The 23,712-nt window shown below is 39.3% G+C and overlaps 1 protein-coding gene across 7 annotated transcripts in view; it reads right to left on the minus strand.

Annotated features, from left to right (window-relative positions):
* srpk2 (SRSF protein kinase 2) overlaps positions 1–23,712 on the minus strand; it is a 70,352-nt gene that overhangs the window by 13,448 nt on the left and 33,192 nt on the right. For 4 of the 7 annotated variants that reach the window (XM_063479295.1, XM_063479296.1, XM_063479292.1 and 1 more), the window contains 8 exons: positions 11,531–11,682; positions 9,607–9,715; positions 7,527–7,614; positions 6,991–7,078; positions 6,794–6,900; positions 5,421–5,586; positions 2,457–2,497; positions 485–803 (listed from right to left, as the gene is read on the minus strand). In XM_063479295.1, coding sequence (XP_063335365.1) covers positions 485–803; positions 2,457–2,497; positions 5,421–5,586; positions 6,794–6,900; positions 6,991–7,078; positions 7,527–7,614; positions 9,607–9,715; positions 11,531–11,682 — 1,070 coding nt within the window. The remainder of the gene's footprint in view (positions 1–484; positions 804–2,456; positions 2,498–5,420; positions 5,587–6,793; positions 6,901–6,990; positions 7,079–7,526; positions 7,615–9,606; positions 9,716–11,530; positions 11,683–23,712) is intronic. The other 3 variants (XM_063479297.1, XM_063479293.1, XM_063479298.1) reach the window with 1 other exon arrangement.

Below are 23,712 nucleotides of genomic sequence, written 5' to 3' on the forward strand. Positions count from 1 at the left end.
GAAATCTGAAATGCTGGCGATGATTCAGAGCGCCGAAAAAAAAACAGGCTGTGAGGAGGCAATGCAGCAGATTCGCTGCAAGTAGCAAACTAATTTACACAGCCTATAAATAGCCTACAGGATCACAGGAAACCACCAAACAAACATTAAGCAGACGTGACAGGGAATGTAAATGAGCCGAAGATGTCGCCAACTGGTATTTGAGTTTTTTTCTGGTGGACTGTAGTCGTGGTAACCTTTTTGAAGGAGGAGCAGGATGTAAGAATACATATAACATGATAATAACAGGTGTATTTATGTACTTTTGATAATTATAATGAGAAAAGTGTCTTTATGCATTTTTCTATTCCAAACAATTACAATTATAAATGATCAAAACACCTGAGTCATATCTGACACGCTGAAGCAGTACTGATTGATTCACAAAATGTCTGAATGTAGTAAAATTGCTTATCTTCACAGTCACCCTGCAGTCATGACTCACATGTATGATTAGTCAGCCTGATGGGCCTCTCTCCTCCCTCCTCCTCCTCCTCATCCTCTCCGTCCTCCTCATCGTCGTCGTCATCGTCGCTGTCTCCCAGGGACGTGCTGTGGCCCGGAGGCGGTTGCGGCGGCTGCAGCGGTGAAGGCAGGTTGCGGTCGAGCGGCGCCTTCTCCCCTCCCTCTTTGGCCTTCTCTTCCCTCCTCTCTGCCTCCCTCTCCAGGGCTTCAATCTCCAGCATTCGCCTTTCCAGAAGCTCGGCTTGCCGCTTCTGTTTCTTTTTCAGCTTCTTCTTCTTGTTCTTGGAGATCTTTCCAACCTGACGGGCGAAAATAGAAAAAAAAAAAACAACACAAAAGAGGGAGAGAAAGTCAGTGAAAAGGGAAAACAAAGAAATAGAAAAAGGTTTTGATACTTTTGAGTGTGTGTTTTAATTTATATGTTATAGATGTTCACTAAACCGAGCATCAGAGCTGCAGTTTTGTGCTTTCCAGTTCAAATTTCAATATCCTCTGAGCTTCAACTCTTTAAAGTTCCACTCAGCTTAGACAATAGTTTTACATCTTTTATTTACATTTTTGCTGTTTAGTTATATATACTTATATTTCTGTTTTTATTTGTTCCAATGTTAGTTTAGCCTTAAATTATAATATCTAAATTATTTATCAGGGGCAGGACTGTGTGACTGGTGAGTGTGTCACACATACACTATATTGCCAAAAGCATTCACTCGCCTTTCCAAATTATTGTTTCAATCAGGTGTTTCAATCACTTTCATGGTCACAGGTGTATATAATCAAACAGCTAGGCATGCAGACTGCTTCTACAAACATTTGTGAAAGACTGGGTTGCTCTCAGGACCTCGGGGAATTTCAGTGTGATGTCATGATAGGACACCACCTGTGCAACAAGGCCAGTCGTGAAATTTCCTCACTTCTAAATATTCCACAGTTGGCTGTTAGTGTTATTATAGCAAAGTGGAAATGATTGGGAACAACAGCAACTCAGAGTCAATTGCTATGGACCTCCAAACTTCATGTGGCCTTCAGATTAGCTCGAGAACAGAGCACAGAGAGCTTCGTGTATAGGGGTTTCCATGCAATTCAAAGTGCCGAATGCAGTGGTGTAAAGCACGCTGCCACTGGACTCTAGAACAGTGGAGACAGGTTCTCTCCAGTCATGAACCACATTTCTCCATCTAGCGATCAGCAATCTGGATTTGGTGGTTGCCAGGGGAACAGTACTTGTCTGACTGCATTGTTTGGTGGAGGGGGGATTATGGTGTGGGGCTGTTTTTCAGGAGTTGGGCTCGGCCCCTGAATTCTAGTGAAAGGAACTCTTAATGCTTCAAAATACCAAGACATTTTAAACAATTTCATGCTCCCAGCTTTGTGGGAACAGTTTAGGGATGGCCCCTTCCTGTTACCACATGGCCACATGAATACACAGATGGTGTGGAAGAACTTGATTGCCCTACACAAAATGCTGACCACAACCCAACAGAACACCTTTGGGATGAATTAGAGAAGAAAAGATGATCCAGGCCTTCTCGTCCAACATCAGTGTCTGACCTGACCTGACCTGATGTGCTTCTGGAAGAATGATCAAAAATTCCCATAAACACACTCCAAAACATTGTGGAGAGCCTGCCCAGAAGAGTTGAAGCGGTTATACCTGCAAAGGTTGGCCCAACATTATATTAAAGCCTATAGATTAAGAATGGGACGTCACTCAAGTTCATATGTCTATGAAGGCAAATCAATAAATACTTTTGGCAATATAGTTTATCCTGCCTTATTTGGAACAACAGACTACTAGCTACAGGTAAATAGCTCTAAATGAGAACATTAGTGCATTACTTCTTAATATTGTGCTTTTGTGTGTGTGTGTGTGTGTGTGTGTGTGTGTGTGTGTGTGTGTGTGTGTGTGTGTGTGTGTGTGTGTGTGTGTGTGTGTCTCATTTCATACTCACATCTGTTGTACTCACCGGTTTGAGCTGGGGGGCTGTGCTAACTGATAAAACAGAAAGCAAAAAATAGCAATCAGACACTTTCAAGCATCACTGTCATCAGTCCGTCACACAACCGAGACAGGTTTAAGATAAGAGTGCAAATCATGCATGTCGCCGCATGCATGCTTTAACCTCTTAAGCCCCAACGCCCCCTGATACGGGGGCAAAAGACAGGAGATCAGTTAGGCTTGGGGCTTAAGAGGTTAAAAACCTAAAACACTCAGAAACAAAAAAGTAAATATTGATATCAAATTGAGAAAAATAACTTTCCACGCTCTTCCTGTATTGATAATGTTTATGTTTTATTCTTTTTTAATGCCTTGTTCTTCAATTATTCAGTTATTATTAAGTCCTATCTTAGCAGCTATGCTGAGCTGCTTATTGAAATTAGCTTATCATAACGCAAGCAGTGTAAAGTACTTTGGCATTCGTGTCCTCCATAGCTTCAGTCATAAATAAATAAAATAAATTTCTTCTCACATGAAGCAGAAATAGATGAAATTTCACTATAAAACACATGTCTACACTTATTTCTACACTTATGTTAACGTCAATTTAAAAAAAAAAATGATGTACTGCTTATCTTCAATCAGAGACAGCATGTGTTACTATGAGCACTTGCTCTTGTTTTGACAGTTGATGGTTTTGTGCCTGACATCACGCATGTAGAAATCTAAGCAGTAAAACTTGTTACCCCGAGGCTCAAAAAGACTCTGTTGGCTGATGCAAGCAATTGACAGTTCACAGGGGGTTCACCAAGGGGACAGGGTTCATGTGGAGTTCATCAGGAATAATTTTGAGAACTTTTAGGGTTTTTTTTTAAAGTGGAAGAACTTTTTGACAAGAGATGAGTAAAAAAAGCAACAAATGTCTCTGTAAAGGTAAGCAGGTGAGAAGAAACTCAAGGCTTCGACACTTCCTGTACGAGTACGCCAACATTAAACATAAGAGAAATCTGTAATAACAAAGAAGTAAAATAAAGTAAAGTAAACAAAGTGTAAATGAATACAGTAAACAAACAGACCTCACTCATGCTATTTCTGATAGGAGGTAAAAATATATCCCAAAAACCTTTAGGCTTTGTTCTCTTTTTAATTTTCGTATAAAATAACCAATCATTTGGAAACAAATTTAAGTATAACACAGTGCAGTTATTTTTTTAGAAATACCTGAATTTGATTTTTTGCTTAAAATTGACACCACTGTCACGTTAATACAGTGTAGCTACAGTCATGTAGGAAACCCCAAGTACACCCGTAATGATTCATTAGAAAAGGATAAGTACCTGCCCAGTGCTGCGAATCAAATGCACTTGATTAACTGATCACTTACAAGTGTGAGCATCCATCTATAAAAACAGAAGGTTTGGCAGTTTTCTGTTGTGGAACATTCAGGGTTCTGTTAACATATTACATCCAAAAAACATCCATTCACCACAAGGTCAGACCATGCAATGCTCAGAGAAACTGCAATAAACTTAAGGAGCTCCAACTTAGAGTCTGCAGGTCTTAGTTAGCATGGTAAATGTCAAGGTGCATGATAGTACCAACAGAAAAATACGGTATGGCTTGTTTGGAAAAGTTGCCATGAGACATTGTGTTCTCTTTAAAAAGAACATGCCAACACAGCTTACGTTTGCAAAGTTGCATCTGAACAAACCAAAACTTCTGGAACAATATCCTTTAGATAGACAAGACAAAAATGGAGTGGTTTGGCCACGTTTGCTGAAAACCAAACACAGCATATCGACACAATCACCTCACACCAGCTGTCAAGCACGGTGGTGGAGGGGTGGTGATTTGTGCTTGTTCTGCAACTATATAACCTTGGAACCTTTCAGTCACTGAGTCCACCATGAACTCCATCAAAGTATTCTAGATTTGAATGGGAGGCTGACACTTAAAGCTTGGCCCAAATTGGGTCACACAACAGGACAATGGCTCTAATTTAGACCCGAACTTATTAACAGTGCGCACACAAACCTTTCACACAAACCTGATTCTAAACCTTTTTATACTTAAGGCACAGTAAGTGTCTCAAGGGAAGCAAAGCTCCATCATCCTATGAATTCTCATTATCTTGATCTTTCCTTTTTATTTTAATTTTTTTACACTTTCAAAAGATGGCCCTTTTCTGTCTTCCTCCTCGGAAACTATTTACGTTCTCCTTCACTGTTGCATTAGCAATCTTATCTCTAACAACATTGTCACTGCTCTCTCCACTTCACCTCAAGGTAAACGTGTTTCCTTATATAGAAAAATAAGGATCTGACTGTATTCATATAGCAAGCAGATTGAAAGCAGCAAGCACAAACACTCTGATTCAGGATGCATGGCAGCAAGAAGATCATTTTCCAGTGTGCATGTATCATAAATCTGATGGCAATTTTGCATGTGAACAAATTTTTTTGTAGCAAATATGTTTCCACGCACATATTATAAATATGTATAAACACATATATAAATAATCACAAACAGAGCAGCAAATGTACAACAGAAAGCGTGAAAAGGAATCAAGGTGCTGATGTATCAACAGCTGATATTATTTTTTTGCTAATTTATCAGTATTATGATTTTAAATGACAATGAAAAGCTAAAGAAGTGATGGAAGAAACTCCCTCCAACCATGTTATGAGTGCTGACATGAGATAGCTGCGACAGGGCACTCTGCAACTTTCCTATAGGCAACACACGTCTTGCGAACGCTACAAACAAAACACCTGGCTGAGTCGGGCACAGCGTAAATAAGTAAATAAGTACACACAACAAATGTTAGAAAGAAAAAAAATATGGGCCGATATAACTTAAATACCAGATTTTAAGATGACCAAATATTGTTAATGATATCTTACTCACAGCAGCAAAGGTCCCTTTAAATAACCCTTTCTCTGAAAATACATGTGGGGAGAATGAAACGTATCCCTACCTGCTGATCCAGATGGTGGTGGAGCTCCAGCTTTCTGCCATTCAGTTGCTTCCATGGCCATACGCCTAACAAAGACGTCATCTACACACATCAGGATGTTCTCCGGCTTTATGTCTGTGTGGATGATTTTACACTTCGTGTGGAGGTAGTCCAAGCCCTGCAGGACCTTCAGACACATCAGATAGACAGACATTTGTATGATTCTGCCAACCAGTGAGATTTGGTGACTTTATCCTTTTACTGTAAGTCGTAATTAGCATGTGAACCATTAGTTGTGACCAAAACTTGAGGTGCGTTAGCTTGACTTTTCTCATTTTACCACCTACATCAATTTTTGTTCTTCCTTGAATCAAAAACATATGAGAACTAAATCTGAAGAGACTCTTTCAAGGTGTTAGCGATATCCTGGAACGAGAAGGATCGGCACATATAATGAAGCAACTAGCAACCTTTAACCATAATGCCTTTAGCCATGGTTGTTTAGCACAGAGGCATGAAATCATGTTCATACTTCTTGTTTAACCATGGATTCACAAAAAATGCAAACATGTCTCTTTTCAGATGTCCTTCTGTGTCTCTCTCCCTTTCATTCACTCTCTCTTTCTATTAGTCAGCTCAACCATTCTTTAGATGCTTTCCATTCTCCGAGGGCGGCGAGGACAGAAACTGTTGATGTTTTCTTGTGTTTCTTTCATTTGTTTCTGTCTTGAGGCTTTGAAACTGAAGTGAAGGACAGTCTCATTCAATTTCTACTCATCTCCAGCTCAGCTTACAAGAGGCTGGCAGCAACTGAAACGCTCAGCTGATCAGCTGGTTTGTCATCCCGCTTCTCAGAGTGGCGGCAGTATTAACGTTTGAAGTGAACATTAGCACAAATGTGTATTAATTGGCTGTGTGACTGATTTTCTATCTACCATCTTCAATCCTCATCAGTCAACATATGACAGGCCAGGACACAGAAACTAAATTAGTTAGAAAATGATGTTAACCTGCACCACCAAATGAATTATGGCGAGAAACAGAACACATGTAAAGTCTCCCTATTACAATACACATACAAAACTGTGCAAAAGTCTCATTTCTTTACATATCACTCATCATTCTTAAAAAAATACCAAAAGGTCTGCTGGCTCATTGGAAGCAAGATCAAAGAAATAGAGGTGGTTGAGAAGATCATCTCAACCAATGCGTATTAACTTCACACCTGCAGTAAGAGCTGTTGGAGAAACAAGGATTGATTGGGTTACTTTTGCAAATGCTGGACTGCAGTGTAGGTGCTAAATTTACTCAAATTTTGTAAAATATTCAGTCATTTTATTATGCCCTTAAATACAATTTGTTACTTGTGTGTGTGTGTGTGTTTGTGTTCTCACCTGTCTGATAATACTCTTGACACACGGCAATGGGAGACCTTGGTAGTTGGATTTAATAATCCATTTCAGCAGGTGATGACCCAGCACTTCAAACACCATACAAACGTCTGCAACTGGAAGTTAAGGACTCACATTATCACATCTCTGTCCTTTCCGCATATCCAAACATGCACACGCACACTTCTTGATTAGGATACGTATCCCATTGACTCCTGAAATCTTGAAGTCATCTATCAGCTGTACCACCATATCCTTATTGGGATCGCTGGGGTCACTCTCTCTCACCTGCCGGACAAGACGGATAATGGGATATGGTAAACATGTCAGGAGGGACAAAAAGAGGATGACCCTGACAATAGGAGGATGAAGAGAGAAGAAAAACAAAGGAAAAAGGCCTGGAAGATAGGAAAGAAGGAAAAATACTCGAGCACGAGCAAATGTGAACAGAGGAAAGAAAAAAGACAGGAAAGATGGATGTGGAAGATAAAGCTGCTGAACACCAGATTATAAGAGGCCTGACTTCTTCACCCATCATGCAAGACAACTTGTAAGTGTATATTTAAAGTCAAAGGAAAGAATGGAAGGGTGACATAAGGACAGGAGCTAAGGGGAAAAATGGGAATGGATGCAAAAATCACTGAGAGTTATAATAAGAAGCGAGAACAGACGGAAAGACAAAATTAAGACGAGAAAATCCAAAAAAGCGAAAATGTCAAATTAATCAGATTCTCACACATCGCAGCAGTTTGATCTCATCCAGGGCCGTCTCTGTGTAATGCTGAGCGCTCTTCACCACCTTCATCGCCACAAAGTTCTTCACTCTGTAATGCCACACGCACACACGCATCATTTTTATTTTATACTGACTCACACGCTAACAGGTTGTAGAAGCCAGCAAAGCTGATTAATACCACCCCGTGAGAGAGATGAAAATAGGAATCACCGACTGAACCAAGTATTAACGAGCAACGTCAGCCTAGGCTTTGCTGGTTGTCATTCACACTACCCACACTGCCACTGGAAATGCATATGTATGAGCTGTGTGGCATTTAATTAACATTAAACAATCTTAACATTGTGAAATAGCACAACACAGACACACCTCTTTGTCTTCCTCACGGCCCACATTTAAACTCTTTGTAATCAGGTTATCATGCTGAATATATTCAGTTATTACCATCTAACCTCGTTCTGTTACAGTATTTCAGAACATTTGGCGTCTATTGCTTTATTTAGCTATTTTTCAAAGAAATCAATATTTGCTAGCTGTAGGCTGAAGTGAGTAAATCCTTTGTGCTTTGTTTTGTTACAAAGTGAACAGGCACAGTCTGTGACAAACCAACTTCAGATTTCACTTCACATTAATGGTGAGCGTGTTTCAATATGAGCAGATGAAAAAGAAGAGTGGAATTTCTCAGCTACGCCTATACTGCTCTCATAAAAACTGCTAAATGTTGATCTGACATTCATTGTGCATTTACACGATGCACTATAGAGATTGCACAGGCCCATTAAAGAGGAGCGCTGCACTACAATGTTATCCTATGCCTTCTGTTTCCTGAACTATGGAAACAATTCCTGGAGAAAGGGAGAAACAAAAACACTGAAAGAACACAGAACAGAAAACATGCACTTCAGAAGCCACGAGTGAGCGATCTAAAGAGAACAGAGAAACGCATCTCATCAGGCAACAGCATGCATTCATATATTCAGTGAAAAATTCAGTGGAAAAGCAACAATTCATAAAAAGAGAATGAGTGGTGAGTAATGCACATCTAAGACTGAGAGATGGGGGGAAAAAGAGGTTTATTCCTCTGATATTGATTTGTGTGTGGATTGCTGTATGTTTCAAAACATGCATTGTGCCGTTTATGACACATTGATGGCCTCAGCCACTCCAGCTCTGTCCTAGCCAGTCCCCTAGAGGACCAGAGGAGGTGGGTAAGAGGAGGACGTTAGCCAAGCTAATCTCCATTGCGGGCAACACCTCCTCCCCCTCCATGTGACTGTAGAGGCCCTGAGCAGCTCCTTCAGCAGTATACTGCTACAGCCACCGTGTAAGACGGAGCGCTATTGAGGTCTGTCATCTCGATCACAATTCACACTGTAAAATATGCACACGTGATAAGCACGTGCTAAAAATATATTTTATTCCCACTGCATTTTATGTATATATATAAAAATATTTTTTTATATTTTTCTTAGTGTGGGAAAAGGTTATCATGGTTAACTCAAACTAAACTAAAAAAGACAAAAAACAATTTCAAAATACAAAACTATAATAACTCTGATGTGGGATTAATAAAGTTTATACATATCTCTTCAAAGTGACATACAATGAAATGTCAGTATTTGTTGGGGACCGTCCCTACAGTAACCCAACTCGCTAGCTTATGACCACCATTAGTGTAATTAACACTGGTGAATAAATTAGTTGGTGTGTATGTGCGCGAGTCACTGAAAGGTGACACTGGGCTGATGATACCGTTATCCATCCACCTCGGTTGCCTTGTGAACACACAAACAACATTACAGTGTAAATAGATGGCTTTGATGCCAGCACAGGGTGGTGTTGCTTGCAGCTGCCATTGTGGTGACGTGCCAAATGTGGTCGAAAAAGGGCATATGCAGTGCAGACGGCTTATGTGAGGCAAGAGGATGAGAACAAGCGTTGCTGTGCATGGGTGTGAACGAGAGGTTAGGAGTATACGAGCGCTCTTTTTTTTCCTAGATCAAGTGTTTGTTGACACAAGAGAAACATGAAGCAGAATCTGAAAGCCTTTGCTGTATATAAACATTAATGTGTGACTCACTGGATGTCCCAGCATAGCCATACGGTGGAGAAGTGGCCCCACCCCAACTTCCTGATCACATGGTACCTCCCGTTGAACAAATCCCCGATCTTCACCGGATGGTACCCTCCTGAGAGAAAAAGGGGAAGGAGAACATGAAGGTTACAGCCATGACATGAAATCCATTAGCGAGTAAGAGGTGGAGGTAGGCCAGCAGGTGCAGAGAGGGAGGAAGGGTCAGACAGCCGATTTCGCACATGAACTCTGCAAAGTGGATGAAGTTTGAGCACCGTCTGAAGCTGCCCTTTCTCAAATGTGGCACACGACAAGAGATTCTCTATGTCGCACACATTCTCACCTGGAGAAACTCCAAGTTTAGGCAAGAGGAAAGAGCGTGCAGGAGGCTGTTCAGCTCTAGATTCTCACCTCTTCTATTCTCACATGGGCCGAGGGAGAAGAGAAGGTTTGGAGTTTTTTGAAATAGCAAAGCAGCAGGAAAGCACAGCAAAGCACATTTTACAGCCAGATGGGATCTATTTTTGACTATATATGTTTATTTGATTAGATTATTCTGTTTTCTCTCTGTATCATGGATATATGTTTTGTTTTTTACAGTCTATTTACCATTGTGTGCACGTGCCCAGGGACTGCTGATATAAATATCTAGCTGCTAAACCCGGTAAAAGGTATATTTACTCCTATGAGATCAACCTTTTTTGTGCATGGTCCCTGAAAAGTAAAGAAAACGAACTAAAGCTAAGCGAAGCTATAAACAAATACACAATAAAGAGACAAATGAAAAACTTCATTTTAAATCTGTAAAATTAGAACATTTGTCTTGACTTAAATCAATTTTTGTCAGGTAAAGCTTGGTAAGACAAACCCAGTCTAACAGAAGCTGGAATAAATCCTTCAGTTTTTGCTTAAAGTGTTGTTTAGCTTTGCTTTTCTTAAACTACCATAAATGCAGTTTAGGTGCTATTTGTACTGCATTATGCAGCAAGGTGTTTCTGAAGGCTATAATAATGTATTGCAGGATTGTCATATTAATTAATTTAGTAAGGTGTACCGAATGTCATGGGAAATGAGTGTAACCAATTCCTCAAGTCATTACTGAGTCAGTTGAATTAAAGCGCTTAATATTTGCTGTTTCCAGCTTCTAGTGCTTCAACAGTGTTACTCACCAAAGCCGGTATCGAAGCATTCCTAAGCAACACTACCTCACAGCTTTTCTTGAGTCATTAGGTTTCAGGTCAGCCTTGACATTTTCAATAAAACTAAACATTTCTTATAAACACAAAGTGCTGTATTCACTTTTCCTAAACGGGTTAAAAAGTGCACCGAGTGCTTTAAAAGTCCTTTAAAAGGTTCAGACTTAAAATTGAAAAGAAGCCCAACAACATAAATGAGATGTGATCTTTCCTCTTTTCTTTTTGTCTTTCATCTCACTGAAGTGAGATCTGACGCTTCGACTGTGCTTCTTCCAAAACACTTTCTAAACACAGTGAAAGAAGCCATCTGGGAAAAAAGGAGAAAAGTTTCACTTGAAGTGATGTTCATGGTATGTGATCAAAACATGTTGAGGTGTACTGATTAAAGCGAAATAAAATGTTACAGAGTGATGCACCATTTTGAAACGTGGCTGTGTTATAATTAATGCTTTGAATGTTGTAAAGCTGCCTTTGTCCTCCTGAGCTGTGGCAAGAAACTCGGTTCATCTCTGACATTTTGGTAAAAGCCGAGCAATTCTGAATTGGCTGTTATAATGTCTGCAAACATGAACTGCTAATCCCATCAGGATGGAACTCTGGAGAAATAAGGTAGGAAGGAAGACGAGCAAATACAGACAGAAACGGGGAGAAGAGATGGTCCGGGCCAGGGAAGCCAGCGCAGAGCTCCATAAGACAGAAGTGTGGGCTGGGACAGACGTGCGCATGTGACTGACCTTTGCAGTAGTCCGCGGGGTCCTCCTGCTCCTCATCGTCGGAGCCCAGGATCTCCTCCTCCGGCTCTGGGGGCCCAGCCGGCTCAGGGGGAGGTGGAGGGGGTGGCGGGGGAGGAGGAGCAGTCACCGGGGCTTTCTGCTGGGTGTCAGGCCTGTGAACACAACAGTGACACCAACGTTGGAAAGCTTTTCACCAGAAATCTGCCTTCCGTCTAAACATTTAACTTTTTAATATTTTGTGGGGTTTTTTAAGCTATGAATCACAGTGAGCACTACAGTGGCCTGAACGTTAAGTGCAGATGACTAATAGTAGAATAATAACTTGTGACATTTTCATACATATAAAATGTCAGCCCCGGAAGTGTTGCTGATTGGCATCGGCACCGAGTTCATGAAAGCTTTTAGACTTGATGTAACGAACAAACTGTGCCAGACGGGTCGTGACGCCGCGTGACGTGTTGCACGTCTGCTTTTGGAATAAATAAAAGACCAACGACAGCGAGCATGAACATCAAAAATCAGCGTTGCACAACATTTAAAGAGTAAGTCTACTGTCTGTAGAATGTGAGAAGCAATATCAGGCAATCAGCAAAAACAATCAAATGATATTCGTTAAAGCATTTTCTGCATCACAAGCCCCTTATTTACTTTTAATACAGTTTAAAAAAATGGCTCAAAGTCCTGTGCAGCAAAGAGGCCAAAACAAACTGCAAGTCATTTTAATGACGCGACAATTATTATTACCTCTGTAATTCAGTTTCAAACACAATGGACTAAAAAAACAACCTTAAACTAGAAAATCTTAACTTGTATTCATATATATAATTATTTACTTATTTGCATTGATTATAATGAAAAAATACTCTTAAACTGTAAACAACTGTGGAATCAATGATGACTAAACACACGAACAAATATATATACACATATTTTTTTTACATTTTTTTTAAACAGCTTATTCATTTATTAAAAATTCTCTTTTTTTTTTTAAATTTATACATAGAATAAAAGCTTAATAAGATATTTAGATTTGTTTATTTGCACTGAATAGGACTGCGTATAATTTTCTTGTGCTTTTGAAATAATGACAAAGATTTCGATTCTGTATAAAGTTATCAGTCAATGGACAGATATTTTTTATAGCTCAAACACAGTCAACTATAGCCAATCACATCCATCCAGCCCCTCAGAGACAAATCTGTAGAAAAAAATAAATGTTTCCCCTCCAATAAAGCTTTAAATCCTGGAAAAATGTAGTGCCGAATAGAAACAGTCAATAGGTCAGACAAAGTTTGCTCCTAGGGTCATTTCCACAGTCACTTCTTTCAGTTAACAACCTTGTTCCACTTCCTTTCCCTTGTCTAAAACAGAACTGAACCCATGAGAGGGAGAAACGCTAAATAGGTTGCAGGACACAGGCTGACTTATTCTCCTGGCTTGGCTACACTTTGAGCATTTAGCTGGCACACTTATCCAGGGCACGGAACAATAACTGATCACAAAGTTTGCACCGTTTTGCTTTGGGACCCTGCCATGGCGCACGTGGCTGTTTGTGTAGATTTTGAGCACATGCCTGTAATATTTCTGTACTGGGAAGGTTCCACTAAATCAGCGCCAAACCGACACTTTTTGTGCCATGCATCAGTCTGTTTTTTCAAACTAATGTACAGAACATAAGACATAAGAGCACATTTTTTATGTGTCATTTTTCTCTGTCGAATTAATGCACAATCTTTTTGTAGTTTAGTGCAAAACACACACAGAAGTACAAAACCCGAGTCAAATGCACAAAAGAAAAAAAAGAGTTTGTAAAGAGTTACTTATTTCACAAATGAAACAGCTACAGAGCTTAATTCTGGGCTAGCTGTATGAAAGTCTAATACTGAGTCTGCTTCTGACCTCTAAAATCTCATGAAATAACTGGCTCTGTAAGAGCTACACATCTCCATTTTTTAATTTTGGACTTGGACAGGTAGCGTGCAGCAAGTCTCACAGATTTCTTGTTGAAACTGTTGCCTTCTATGGCCAATAAGAGCAGCGAGAGTGAACCAAAACAGTAAAGTTGAGGCCTGAAGAATCTAAACAATGATGTGAAGCGATAAAACTCTGAAAAGATGTTTAAATATTGTGCTGAGCTAACATAATGTTATATAGCCACCATACCATATGGCATGCTGTGTGGCACAGTGTGAACAGCAAAGCCGGAGCTCTTCAAACTTCTGCCAACACACTGCTGCTGCTGCTAGTGCAAGGAGAAAGACAGACACCACATCTGACTAAATAACTGGATTTTGTTACATATATAGCTTTATATAGATATGTATAAAAATGGGAGAGCTTCTTCTTGACAGCGATTTGTGCCTCCTCTCTGTCTCAAAATGGGGCATGTTATTCAAATATGTTCACTACTACACTATGGAGCCAGGACTAGTATTAGCACACATGAACACAAAATGTATTAAACTGTCTGAGTAGAGGGTAGATTGATTCAAGGCGGGGTTTACATTTCTTTGCAAAAACAGTTTTTTTAAGATCTTACAAATCGTAAGCCAGCAATAAATCAATAAAATGATAAATGTAAATTAGCTAACATAAAAGTGTTCTACGAATACTGCTTACGCGTGGCAGTTTATGTCCATTTGCAGAAATCAAACAGCAATCAATAACCATCAGTGCAAAAACTACAGTTCCCCTAGTGGTCACTTCATACAAAAACATTTTGGCGTCTATGCAGTTTCCCCCCTCAGAACCACACCACGGTGTGTGAAGTCATCCAACCCGATACTGGTGTTTGATGAAGAAGCGTCCCAGTTACAGTGCGTACACACCGAAAGCGATAGAAGCGACCAAAGAGTCAGGTTTACATGTAAAGTCAATGGAGGAGCGCGATGAAGCGCGACTGCGGGTCCCGCGACAAATCAGAAGCAGATTTGCGTCGCGAAAACGCTTTTCGGCCTGATTTGCGCGAACAATTAGCGCGACTGATGCGTTTGAAGCGCGAAGTAAAATACGCACTGCATTTTATGTTGTGCATTTTGTGCATTCGCGCTTATCGCATCTGCCGCTCAAGTTGGAAAAATCTGAACTCCAGCGTCGAGTGGCGCCACGACAACCAATCAGGTAATAGAGTCACAGCATCAGCAGGACATGGATACTGATAAACACCGTGGCTAATCACCCCGAGCTACAAGACACCAGCTGTTCTCTATACAGAGACAGGAATAAAACAAATAAACATACATATGCAACATGCTGGGATTAGATAAAAAAAAACCTTCACTCACTATTATCAGTGCTAGGAAAAGGGAGTGTAAAATCTGCACTTAATCTTTATTTTTCTTCGGAAGCTTTGCCTTGTAGAGAGCTCACTGTTTGAATGATATCTCTGGAAAACTGAATTAGACATCAAAGCAGAGGCCAGGAGAAGCCAAAACACTTTGTGCTCAGCATCACCTCACGGTACCTTCAGCATGATCAGAGGCTAAAATTAAGGCGAAAAAACCCCCCAACTAAACAAACCAACAAACACACAAAGCCGTAGCTTGTGAGCCGTTATAAAAATGTGGTCACAGGCAGAGACACATGATGGAGCCTCTTGGTATGTTGCCACGGCAACTGTAGAGCAAGGAGGGGTGGTGAGTTGGTGGTATTCCGGGACTCAAAGCGTTAATGTGATTGGCCAAAACACATGCATGCATACACAGATACACCGTGGCAGCTAAAGGTGACAGATAACTTGGCATTGAAATTTGATTAGTATTTTACAACTGTCTCTCTCTTACACACACACACACACACACACACACACACACACACACACACACACACACACACACACACACACACACACACACACAAGCAGTCGAAGGCTGTGTCCTTGCAGTAGGATGCTACTTCTTTATCAAAGCAGTCACGTAGAGTGTCGTACATCACATCTATAAGCTCAGTGCTTTTATACGGCCCATCTTGCCATTGGCTGCACAAACACTTAGCCCCCATAACTTTCTGGAGCTGAGCCAGGCAGTAAAAACACAAAGAGCAGAGACACCAGAGTCTGAAAGATGGGCAGAGGAGAAACCATGACAGAATACAGAAGTAACCAGCAGACAGAAAAAAAAAAACACAAAAAAAGAATCAGAAAGGTGAGAAGAAAAAATAAGGAAGAGAAATAAACAGAGAGGAGCACAGTAACAAAGCAAGAGGCAGACAGCCAGAGGGACAGAAAAGGCAGGGAGACAGTCAAACAGATTATGCAGGCAGTGCAGAGACTGATATGGAGAGACAGATGAGAGACATATAGAAGAAGAAGGTTCAGCAGATAGAGAAACGGGCAAACATAAGCAGGGACAGAAAAATAGAGGAAGAAAGAGAGAAGAAGGCTGAAAACAAGTTAATCTGAACAAAATGGAGACATAAACAGAGAAAAACTGACATCACACAGTGAACGAGAGAGTGAGAAGAGAGCAGCTCAAAGAAAGGAAAAAGACAAACAGCCTTGTCCTTCAACACCAAAATGCAGCTAAAGTCATTACCGCCAAAGACACGCACACTCTGATATTTGTGTGCTTTTTAAGTAAAAAGTGAATTTACACAACATTCTGATCTTTATTTTTGTTATTACTGCCTAAGTTGTCCGTAACATTACTGTAAAACGTCTGTAAACTATGTGCCACATTTGGCATTTTAAATGAGTGACTCTTATCCAATAAGTGTCCAGGGGTATCAGGCCAACCAGTCAGCTGTGATTAGTCTCCTCCCTAAGTTGTTAAAGGTGTCCTAATCAATTTACTTCACTAATTGGCACCAATTTGCACACTAAGACCACAATTTGCTTCCAATTCTACCGCACGTATGGGAAGTAGCTGCTGTATTTTTAGCCCTCATCATTATTTTCCCCTGATACTTTTACTCTGGATGTAAGTTGATTTTCACCCAGATTTCATTTAACATATTTTTGTGTAAAAGCAAAAACAGTATGCTGATGATTTTAAATTAGCCAGTTACTGTGTGGTTTAAAACATCTTTACATCTTTTTAATTCCTTGTGCAATCTAGTTATCGACATACTAGCGCCCAATGCTAATATTATCATTAAAATGCTTTAAAGAACACTCAGTGAATCCCAAATTATGCTAAATTAGCAGCAATTATTTCACAGTTCCTTGTTACGGTGTTTATCAAACACGGACTGACATTTTTGGTGCTTCTCAAAGAGGTATTAGAAAGAGGCAAATAAAAATTACATTTGTTTCAGCAATTATTGTTAACTGTGGTTTCTTTTACTGAAGCATAACACACATTTTTGTTCATGAAATGGTCACAAAATGGAAAGTGCATAGATTTTTTTTTGGGTCAAATAATCTAAACCAGACTTGTTGACTGTATTGGAGCAATCAGGCTTGCATGTGTAGTCACCGTCCAAATGACCATTATGAGGCAGGAAAAACCCCTGAGGTTAAAGTCTACAGAAAATAACTTGCAATGAAGAAGAGGATATTAGCATGAGAAAAATGGCACACAGCATGGGGAAAACAATTTACAGAGCTTTTTGAATGAACTGTGTCATTATTAAAATGCATTTTAAATGATAAAAATGCAGGAAATAAAAAAATTAATTCATCTTTTTGAAGTTTTCGGTGCATGTTTCTGTCTCCAGTAACTGTCTGTTCTAGATGATTGCCTTGTATTCAATATCACAGACTTACTGTCATGTGAAACAGTTTTTATGTATCGAGACTGTGCCACCTCTAGGTCTTATCCTGATCATTCCTTTATTGGGACAAACTTCAGGCTCAAAACTCTCTTTTTCTGACTCTATTCTGGAATTACGTTTGGGGGGTTTTCTGAAAAATGTTCATTTAAAAGTATATCTAAGAACATGTATAGTAATCACATGAAAGTAAGAACCAGCATGGTTTGACATATGGCATTTTGATTAATAATTTTAAATGTTAAATTGCCCTTTCATTTTTGAGCTTGGTGCATTTAAGCAGTACTGTAAAGGTTTAGGACCATTGTTCTTCCCCCCACTGCAAGCATACCACTTACTTGTTAAGTAACTGTATATTGTAAGAGACAAGGGCGTGTCTCAGTGCAATGTGGGAGAAGCAGCCTTTTGTACGGTATATGTATTTTTGTGCTCGTATAAAAGAGGACGGTTGTATGTTTGTTCTGCCGAGCCCTACTCGCCACTCCTGCAGTAATTCATGTTTTAAACAGGGCATTATATACAGTTTTCTGTGAAGTTTTTTTATTCTGTTCAAATACATCTGACTATATAGCACAGGTTGGGGCAGGAGTCCTTAAGGTTATAACCCTGTACTGTGGAGGTAAATAGGTGCAGAATTTGCCTTGCATCCTTCAACATTTTGTTACGTGTGAGAACATGCCCAGACTGCTTCCTAACGTCCTTACCCAAGTGAGTGTGTGAGTGTGTGTGTGTTCGTGAGAACATATTTGAGCCCACTAGGAAATGCACAGCCCTTTTTCAGTCTCAGCATTTCCACACTCCCACCCTACAATGGCATCTATAGAGCCAGTGTTACATTTTCAACAGCCCAGTGCACTGGATCCAGTGTGATTTATCTACACATCAGTTTACAACTGAATTTACTAAAGAAAACATTTCAATACGCACCACTACTGACGTACACATCGATTCAAATTTTGTTCTGGCCTAAAACAACACTGTAAAAAAATTACACTTTAATTTATCATTAAATAAGAATAATAATAATACTATTCTGTTGGTCACTTCTAGCAACAACAGATCTTGATGCTAGTGTCTGAGCTCCATTACACCTTTCTCCCATTTGAATAACTCCACAGGTAGGTGACTGAAACTGGGATTCCACCAAACACTCTTTACCAATTGTGAAGCAACTTTCCTGCCAGTAAATTCCCCATCATACCACAAATTACCAACATGTCTGAGCATATTTACAAAAATATAAGTAGAGGAAAGGTAAAACCTCGCCCAAAGACAGCAGAGATAGCATGACACATTAGCTCAATATTAGCTCACTGACGATCAACTTTTACATTGGAAATTTAAATTTGAAGATTTAAATAAGGGGAGCAATGTATTATTTTTCAAGGTCAGTAAATCCCAAGAAAAGCCAGAAAACAAGAATTTTCTCAACCTCCCTTCCTTTAAGCCCTGATCAAGTTTAATTTTGAATATTTAAAAATAAGTTCAGGTATACCAGTCAACAAGATATTTAAGTCTAGACTCAAGAGTTCCTTGAGCACTGTATGTTGTAACCAGTGTATAAATTGTCAAATATGTGCCAGTATGAAAACTCTTATCACAGAGTTTTTCATCTGAAATTGCTGCTGGAAAGTTAATGACCCCATCAGTTTCCTTTTTTCAAACTTCAGTATGCAAATAATATCAACCAGAACTTCATACATACACAAATAACGCTTGCAAAATGTAATAAGTAACTAACTTAACTAAAGTAAAATTGAAGACTTTGCTAAACAAACTGTGTAAGATATGAAAGTGAAGCCTCACAAGAAACAATTTAGATAATTGGTATATAAAATAAGAGAAAACAAGTATGTATTTTTTCTCTTTTTTCCTCATTTTTGTATAATAAATGTCTCTCGATGGGATTTTAATGAATGTTTATGTGATACAATATTTAAATGAAACAAAAAGAGGAATATCAAACAAAAAACAGTTAATAACCTGGTGCTTTAAATCTGCCTCATATCAAAGGCTCCTTACTAAAACTCTTCAACTTTAGTTATCTGCTTTAGACCTGATAAGACACCAAATACCATCTTTCAGTCTGCTGAGTCATCAGTTAGATCAGTGAGTCATTAGAATACAATCAGCGTCTGCGATTGTGAGAAAATATTTGAGAATCCATCTCAAGAGTCTGTACACTTTGGTATTTGAGCTGATAGTTCGTATTTATTGTGCTCCCATTTGAAAGGTTTGAGGCAACTTTCAGCAACGTGTGTGAAAATGACGTCAATGTTTCTGCCTAGAAACAGTCTTGGACTTATTTGTTCTTACTTTTCTTTTCACAGAGACACCTTAACTAGTTTCCATTGGATTCCAGCCCTTGCACGTTGGGTGTTTTTGTTGCCCAATGGATTGTACATTTACTTATTTATGTTAGAGTTTGTAAGCTGATAACACGAGTACAAAAAAACAAGGGAAAGTGAACAGGGACGAAAACTAAACTAAAACCTAAACTGGATAAAACTAACCTATGACAACTGTGACAAAAGATATGAACATGATTCAGGGCAGGAGCACGCGAGAAGCTATAAGGAAAAAACATGAACATGGAACATGAGCGTGACCTGGGACTTATAAATCAGGAATTATAGAAGAAACAAAAAGCTAGAAAGAAACTCAACTAAATCCTCACTAATAATAACAAAAACTTCACATATTCCCAATATAATAAGAAATCAAAATACAAAATAAACTGAAAATGCTGGGTCACAGACCCAGCCCCTGACAGGTACTTTATACACACGTATTGCATTTCAGAGAAATATGCATTGCTTTTTTTTTTACTTGACAAATTGTAATTAAATAATACAACAAATGAAGTATTTCTAAACTACGATATAATCATTCTGAGCACTTCTTCAACAATGAAAAATATATGATATTTAAAAATAAAAGAGTGAAGGGTAGAGCGCCTCTTTAGAGCAATGTCATACATTTTTGTCACTTAAATAATCTTTTTATTCTTTTTAATAATTCTAATAGCCACAGCCAAAAGAATATACATTACACCTTCCTCCACACTGCTCGCTGCCTTTTGATTGGCCAGTTTGATTGTTTCAACAGCATGTCTTTTGAGACTTTCTAACCTGGGATCCCCCCTACCAATTATTAATGACCACCACAATCATTGCTAACATGTCTCTGACCACTGAGAAGTCGCACGAAACAGCTGACCACTCTCGACTGCAAACTTGATGACTCATCCTTAAACATATCCCATTATCACCAAGGTAACAGGTATATTCCTTAGCAACAAGAACACAGTCCTCTACTTTCAAAACGATAAGGCGTGGGTTTGAGACCGCAGGTGTCCTTCAGCTCTGCTTATGCATTCCATTGGTGGCATCTCTACCTCTGATTGATTCATTGTTCATCTTTCACTCTCTCCTTCTCAGCCCGTGTTGGCAAGACCGCTGACTCATTCTCTCCTCTCCTCCGGAGGATCTGTCTGAGTGCAGAACTTAGATCTCACCGCTATTTTCAGGATGAGTCCTGACGTCACTGGCTGCACTTCCCCCACATCACAATCTCTAGCTCTAGCACATTATAACTTTGCAGGATCCTGTTTCGTACCACCAGCCGTGCAGTATTATTAAGGTGCCTTCTGTGCATGTGGCTTCTGCCCAAACTATGCAACTTCTTCAGGAGGAGCTAACATGACGAATCAACAAGACAAAAAACAGACACAAAGCAGCCCATCAGCTCGCAAGCATTTTAAAAAAAGCACCAAGCAGATTTACAGTAATGCTCCTGATACTGCTTTTTTTTTTAATTCTGTGCGCTTCTTGTGAAAATCTGGCCTTTTTTATATTTATGCCACTTAAGATTTGTATCACCAACTATTATTCCCAGAGCTTTTGTGCAACTTAAAATTACTTCACATGGATCAATAAAAGTAGCTTCGTAAAGATGTCAGCACTGACGCAATTTGAAAAACATACAATATCTTAAAGAATCTATGTGCTTTCTATAAACTAAAAAAAGACAGATGCACTGCTACGTGCTCTCTTTCTGTCATTCTGGGCAAAAGCATCAGCTAAGTGGCCATCACTTGAGATGTAAGCCATAATTTGGTAACGTCTCCTCTAATGGGATTGCTATTTTGTGCTCTTCTGTCCATATTTAATCAAAACACCACAGCTGCCTATGAATAAACACTGAACCCCTGTGCCACAGGGTTCAAGTCCCATCAATTTATACTCACTAAACTAGCTGCTGGTAAAATTCCCCAGAGGGAGCTGATGGATACACGACCACACACATTACATCCGCTCTATGCTAGAGCACATACATGAAGTAGAGCGTGCACACACAGTATACACACAGGCACAAATGCAGACCCACACAAAGATGAAAGGCAACAAAATCCAGCGAACAGAATCAATGCAAATGCCGTACGGTGCACATATGCAGTGATGTTTGGTCACCAAAACACATTTGCAGCATTTGGTGTCTGTGGCTGCATGGAAAATTCTTTGACTTGGAATAAAATTTGCATTGAAAACAGAAACACTGCTATGTGGCTGGAGAGTTGACATACACATGCGTGTTCACACAGACGGCAGAGTGACACGGCTTTACTGCTATTTCCCAAACACAACAGTCAAAACGTTCACCTCCCTAAAAACATAAATTTCATTAACATTTTGTCTTTTTGTGCATCAGATGTATATTTTCTGCAACATTTTATTTGAACAGAAAACTATTAGTCTGCTGCTCAGTTCAAAAACATCCAGCCACATGTTTTGCACACAGAGCCTCTGGGTATCTGCTGTAGCTTCAATTCAGCAGCACATGCTGAACGCTCTCTAAAGCGCATTTACTCACTCTGCGTTCTGTATTAAACATTCCAGTGACGACAGCCAGCCACAAAGCCCCTTATTGTGGAGGTAACATCCGCCCCAGCAAGTGATAGCATCAAAAGAAAGAAGAAGCTATGTGCATGTATGTAAAACACTACTACAGCACTGTAGGCACAAAGCACAGGCACAGAGGCAGCATGTGTGGGTTGCGTCACCAACCAGACTAACATATTAGCTGGCTGATGCTACTGACAGATGACACATATGTTGGTATTGGACAATAGGTTGTTCATCATGAGACATGATTTTTTTAAACCCTAATAGAATATATAATAGAAAAAAAAGGCCTGTGGTAAATTTGCCCAACAGATCAGCTTTAACTCTACTATTCCCAGTAAGAACCACAGCTGGTTTACACGTCTCTACAATTACAAACCTTTTAGGCATAGCAAGTTTGACAATATTAGCAAAGATGAAATGGCTCCATCAGTCAAAAGAAGCAGATCATTATTAATGTCAAGCTGCTGCTACATAGGATGAATTTGCTCTTTTTTCTCTCTGAAAAGTCAGAGTGTCAAAGATAAAAAAGACATCTTTTTGGGTTTAATACCCTACAGCTTTTTCCCCAAAAATATAAATTAATGAATTAATAATGACTTAAAAATATATTTACTGTCCCTCCACAGCCTGCGTATCACTCACATGGAGCTTTACTCGTTAAAAACGGCCCCATCTTCAGCTAGGTAACAGTACACAAGGCACAAGAGGTAATATGTTCCCATTTTATGGTTCAATGTGGTTAGATGGTTTTCTTGGTCTCGAATTCCTCATATTATTTTAAATCATATCTCATCCATAAAAAACAAAAATCACAGCTTCTTAATTATTATACAATAGCACGCTGGAAAAGCAGAGGTGTGATAAGATTCACATATGAATGTCAAAAGGATGTCTCATAAATAGCAGTGATCACCTTGCTCTCTCTGGTATGACATATCCAAGCCTGCTTGCAGTTCCCCACTAATGAAATGACAGTTCAAATCAGCCTAATGAATGCAAAGACAAACACGATTGCACTAAATGAAAACCAAAAACAAAGCTGAGCTGGGAAAAAACGCTGCAAACTTCCACGTTTTGTAAGAGATATTAATTTTTTAAGTATTTCGATATCACTCTGGAAAGAAACCCACTGCAGAAAATGTTTATTTAATGTGCAACACAATCAAAGCACACCTCAAAGGCTTTATGGACTCAATTTGTTGTCCTAAATACACTGATCTGGAACAAAGAAAGAGAGACTTGATATTTTATCAAGCACGAAAAGCCAACCAAATCCTTATATTTGAGTTAATTTATTAGATTAGTAGATTAAGATTATGGCAACTGTTACAGCTATTTAAAAAAAAAGAATTTAAATATTTTTAATCAATCCTACTGTTCTGGCTTCATAAATGCGGAGATGCAAATCTTGACAGTCGCACATGAATGATTTGGTCTCTCTGCATTGAATTTTTGTCTTATTGTTATTCTGGGACCAAAGCAAAGCTTCTGATCTCTCCTTGTCAGTCATCTTCCCATTTCTGCGTGTGAAAAAACACTCACTCAACACGGAGCCTGTGCAAAGAT

Source organism: Pelmatolapia mariae, linkage group LG7 (genome assembly GCF_036321145.2).
Source record: "Pelmatolapia mariae isolate MD_Pm_ZW linkage group LG7, Pm_UMD_F_2, whole genome shotgun sequence".
Taxonomy (NCBI): domain Eukaryota; kingdom Metazoa; phylum Chordata; class Actinopteri; order Cichliformes; family Cichlidae; genus Pelmatolapia; species Pelmatolapia mariae.